A 5394-nucleotide genomic window follows, 5' to 3' on the forward strand; every position below is an offset into this window, starting at 1 on the left:
TATTTTTTGGGGGGTGTCACTAAACAATCTATTACTCAGATTTATGCAATTTGCAGTGAGACTATTCATTTGTATGAGTTGTTGGCATATTTTAGGCTAGAATATTATTGTGTGTCATAGTGGTACTGATTTACTGTGGTATAGTGTAGTACAGTTTAGCGTAGCAAATTACATATACTGTATATACATACAATGAAATTTCCCATTCAATATGTGGTTGCTGTCATAATAATGACACGGGTACACTATTATGACATAACAGCCTTTAATCAAGATGATGTCATTAAAATGAAATAGTCTGAAAATCAAAACGTACCTTTCTTGCACAAAGTGTCCAATAATGCAGAATGTAAAATACAAAAATTGTACTGGCCAAAATAATAATAATAAAAAAAAGAGATAATTGTACATTTGCTACCTGTGTGGATGAATCACGTGAAAATGAGAGGTGAACATCACGGCTCCTCCGCATTGTATCGCATGCCCCTGAAGATACTGTCCAACTGCAACATTATTTTTACATTCATTTTTGTTGCCACTGTTCAAAAATGTGCACAAATATTCAACATTCAAACACAAAACCTTCACCCTGAAATTGTGAAAACCAAGCTCCCATCATCTGATAACAATATAAGGAATCCAAGTGACATAACATGATAATGTCGAAGTAAATGAAAGCAAGGATAATATATTGTGTATTTCATTGAAACTGGGAATTATCTGTAAACAGACCTTTTGGCATATATAGAACACATTGTAATAAAAGCACAGTTGGTGTTTACTTCTCTGTAAACTGGAGACGATTATTTTAATACTCTATGATTTATGATGGCTAGAACTGATAAGGATACAATTGATGTGGTCTTAATGTATTATACGTTCCCGTTAATAAGCTGAAAAGGTACACTCATGCAATATGCAGGCTAAATGTGAAGCTGCTGTCAGGCATTGCCGCAAGCCTCAATCGAAAACGTCTCTGCGCTTTCTGTCACAATAATGAGGAACCAGATGGTGTTGTGCTCCCGCTTTGGAAATCCTAGCGTGCGTTACGTCTTTTCATGTTCCATGTCCTGCTTGTGGACTCTGTAAACACTTCTGTAAAGTTGCTGTCTCGTATGAATCACCATCAGGAGCTGGGTTGTTCCTCTTTCAGTCTCGTGGAAAGGGAATGGAATCATAACAGAAAGCAACTTCCGCATTGGATCTCAAATCTTCCCTGTAATTGCATCATGTGCTGACTCCTCGAGTCTATGTTGTAATAAATGGAGCCTCATTGCTCCACCTGAAGGCTGCCAGTCTTGCCGACGGACGCTTTGAAGCCGTTCACCTCCATAAACACCAACTCTGTCCACAGGGAGAACAACAAATCAGTAAGAATAGTTCTAATGCTGGAGCGGTCACAATAGAATTCTTTCAAAATTGAGTATCCTAGAATAATCTTTTTTGTTTGTTTTTCTTTTTAATCCACTAAGGTTGGACGTAAAGTGAATTGATTGGATATACGTACTCATTATCTTCTATACCAACAAAATTTGCCTGTGATAAACGGTTAGTAATCACGATTAGCATTAGCGCACTAGCTAGTGCCACTTAAGGTAAACTTTTGACAAACCAATGAGATAGGGGGTATAAGTAATAGTGCCTTAAAAGTCACTTACAAATGTGCTTCAACATTACGGCCCAAGTGCATTTTAGGAAGTTCAGAACTTCTTTTCCTGTGTTTTGGGGAAGCTCATTGTGCTGTACTGTACTGTCTTGGCTCTTGAATAAAACAACACAGTACTAAGTCAGTGAGGGTTTTTAATAGCCTGGCAATAGCCAGATTGATTTGTGCTTCACTCGAGGGAGTTCTCCATAATGCTCCATATTGATTTGTTTGAGAAAGGCGGTGCATGCTGTACAACACTTCAAGCTGATTGGACGAAGCAGAATCGTGTACACGTCTACCTAACTTTTGTTTTGACCAATCATGGCAAAGGATGATAATTTCGCCACCGACATGCGATTGTTGTGACTAGCTGATATCATGCCGTTGGGTTTATGTTGTCGGTTTTGCAATGTTGATATGCGGATACAAGAGACTAATTCAGCGAGGACAAAATTAATTGCAGCGTCCACATATTCGTCCACTTGTGTCACCATGTTTGGTTTGTTTCTTCCCATGGCTTCGGCGCTTCTTGTTTTCGTCACAGCTGCATATCCCGCCCCCAAATACAATGTCGCTTTGTGATTTGTCCGAACCACTAGTGGTTCGTATCGGTGGAAATCAATGGGAGCGATACAAGATGGATTCTCGGGAGTTTGTGAACTCACAAATACTGCGAGAATACATCTTGCAAGAGCAAGGTTAGGTTTTTAAGCAGACAAATAACATCTGCCAATTGGCCACTAGATGGTGCACTAACAGAAGAAATGCAGATCAGATCACAGCTGCCATAGCAATACTGTACTGCAAGTTTGCCCCAAAAAAGTCAGTGTGTAAAACATGGATGGCCCAAACATGGTTCTGGCGGAGCTTCGAGGCAGAAAATTTTACTCAACCTATTTTTAAAGTCGACTTGGTCGCCTTTTTTTCCAAGTCCTAGTGCGTTCCCGCTGAAATCTCACCTTTCCACTCTTCTAAAGTGCGGTCTTTACTCTCGAGGGTTTGGTCATAAGGCGGTGCCTCGGGTTCGTCGTCTGGGTCATGGTACTGTGAGAAGTAAGGGTGGGCCAGAGCCTCGCTGGCCGAGATCCTCCCATCGCAGTCCAAGACCAGCATGTGCTTCAGCAGGTCAACCGCTATAGAAGCACGGAAGGCAAAAGATGGCGCTGGGAGTGATAAGAATTCAAATGGACATACTACTTAATAGTGTAATGGAGTGCTGACCTAGTGGATTTGCTCCCCGGAAGATCTTCTCCAGGTCTTGCTGAGGCATAAAAGGCAGAGACTGGATGTACTTCTGTGCCTGTGGACATAAATAAACCCATGCAGCAAAAACCTTTCTTTTACATTTCATATTTCATACAGAGGAGTCATTTCATTGCAAAATGAGCACTTCAATAGATTGATTGATTTCACACAACAAGAATGAATAAAACAAATGTACACTTTCCTGAATATATACCACTTATCCTGTTCTTCTACTTTTTATTTACAAATGTTGTTTTTAGTTGTTTTCCCACAAATTGGGATTAATTATTGGCATTTCTGGACTATAAACCACTACTTCACATGCTTTGAACTCTGCAGCTTTTAATGTGCCGTGGCTTATTTATGACTTTTTACTGACAAGCTTCAAGTCAACTGGTGTTTAAGGTAAATTTGAACCATTTTTAAAATCCATCTGTGCAACCTTTTTCTTTGCAAATATCCGACACTATCACGTGGAGAGCTGCGGCTAATTATATGACACGGCTAATATATGTACAAAGTATGGCTAAATTTTGCTGTTGCCGCTTTTAACTCATTCACTAGCAGCCATTTGCATTGAAGCAATCCCTGTCGCTCCCGGCTGGATTCTGACTGATTTTGCAAGGCCCACAGAATATTGTGTTCTTCTTAAGTTATAAAAACATGGAACCTACCAAAAGAAAGATTAATCTCTTCTTTCATCAGGAAAAAAAAGTATATTTCAATCTGTTTCCATTTTGCACCAATTAGCATTAGAGTCCTTTATAGTTTAATCATTATTCACAAATCTGTTTAGAACTGTGGGTAAATTAGCTTTTTTCAACATGGCCCTGGTTGATCTCTTTTGCTCTGCTGTCACCTGTTGGCCATTTGTGTAATAACTATCATTTATTCAACCGTTCTCTGCAGTTGAGAGGCTGCATCAAAGCCTTCTGTATGCTCTAGCATTAAAAACGCACACACACACACACACACACACACACACACACACACACACACACACACACACACACAGGTTTGCCTCTGTGTATTATGAGGACATTTTTTCCAAACCTGTTTAATTGTGTATTACGGGGACACCCCTTTCCGCTAATGCCAGAGAGATGGGACTTGCACCCCAAATTTTTTTTTGGGGTCGTCCAGGGAAATTTCACTTCAAAACTTGAAAAAACTCAACGCACAAAAAAAAGAAAAACCTGAAAAAACAGTAATTATGAGGACATAGATAATGAGCTAAATAAGCCACGCCCATGGCAAAAATGGTAATTATGAGGACCAACTCACATTACAAGGACAAAGTTTACACAACACACAGCAACCATGTCACTGAAGTGACTTGAAAGTTCTGGCATTCTGGCGTTACACAAACTGAAATGACATTGATGTGTAATGACTTACCTGATATAAGGTCGCATTGTTGTGCATAACAATACTGTGAAATGCAAAGTCATACCTGATCCTTGAGCACCATGTTACAACTTTAGGACAGACTGAAACTGGTATGTTAATAAAACAATGCTTCTTATGTGAACAGGTTATCTAGGTCAAGCACATCTTTGTAATGGATAAGTTAGACATGAAACCAGATGCAAAAGAGTCAGTGAACATTGAACATTTTATTCTTTAAAACATGACTACCTCTCATCTTAAAGATGAGCAGTTTTCTAATAGCTCATTACTGGAATACCTTCGGATTTCAGAATTTCTGAAACAGGTTCAATGTAGGAAGTGTCCGAAGTACTGTGAGAATCTGGAACATATTCCTCTGCTGATGAATCCTCACTTGAACTGGATACATCAGCAACCTAATTTTTTAAACAAAAACAATTATTACATACATACAGACATACATATACATATTGTCGCTGTCCTGTGAAAAACACTTCCACCATATTTTCCAGACTATAAAGCGCACCGTGATACAAGCCGTGCCGCCAAGAAGGATCGCTACCGGAGAGCAGCCCGCGACCTAAAAATGGAAACGTGTTTTTCACAGGACAGCAATGATATCCATATATACAGTAGACGCACACATACATGTGCATATATACAGCGGCTCTAAAATTGACACCTGCCGGATGCGGGTTAAAGTTCCTTTTGGCGGGTGGTCATAAATATTTACTAGCTTTACTTCGCTGTTACTTAGTGATGTTACACTCGAAGTAGAAGCTTGAGACAAGTGTCGAGCGCTCGCGGCAGAAGTAGCTCCCGCCATTGATGGGCTAATGTGCTAAAGTTCATTTACCAAAGATAGGTGGTCTTCATCATCAAGCAGTTTTGCATTTTTTTTTTTTTTGCAATCAACGGGATATGTGCCAGATGCTGGAGCAAACTAGAAAAGCATTTAGAACCTTAAGTTTGTGCATATAATGTACTAAAGATTATTATAAATCTAGTCACCACATTTATTCGAAAGATGAGATGAAGCATTTAACAAGAGGGATAGTTAATATGCTTAATCTATGGCATTGCCCCTAAAACGGGTCTTGTGTGATACAGTC

General features: G+C 39.5%; 1 protein-coding gene and 1 long non-coding RNA gene across 3 annotated transcripts in view; both read right to left on the reverse strand.

The window, feature by feature from the left end:
• Nucleotides 1-248: 248 nt before the first annotated feature.
• The window catches only part of mapk11 (mitogen-activated protein kinase 11), a 21563-nt gene continuing 16417 nt past the window's right edge, over nucleotides 249-5394 (reverse strand). Inside the window, exons 10-12 of the mRNA XM_077543403.1 lie at nucleotides 2870-2948; nucleotides 2608-2781; nucleotides 249-1344 (exon numbers count right to left, since the gene is read on the reverse strand). Coding sequence (XP_077399529.1) covers nucleotides 1271-1344; nucleotides 2608-2781; nucleotides 2870-2948 — 327 coding nt within the window. The 3' untranslated portion in view covers nucleotides 249-1270. The remainder of the gene's footprint in view (nucleotides 1345-2607; nucleotides 2782-2869; nucleotides 2949-5394) is intronic.
• LOC144034564 (uncharacterized) overlaps nucleotides 4491-5394 on the reverse strand; it is a 10842-nt gene continuing 9938 nt past the window's right edge. For both annotated transcript variants that reach the window (XR_013288249.1, XR_013288250.1), the window contains one exon: nucleotides 4491-4698. This is a non-coding gene — a long non-coding RNA (uncharacterized LOC144034564). The remainder of the gene's footprint in view (nucleotides 4699-5394) is intronic.

The sequence above is a fragment of the Vanacampus margaritifer genome, chromosome 15 (genome assembly GCF_051991255.1).
Source record: "Vanacampus margaritifer isolate UIUO_Vmar chromosome 15, RoL_Vmar_1.0, whole genome shotgun sequence".
NCBI lineage: Eukaryota > Metazoa > Chordata > Actinopteri > Syngnathiformes > Syngnathidae > Vanacampus > Vanacampus margaritifer.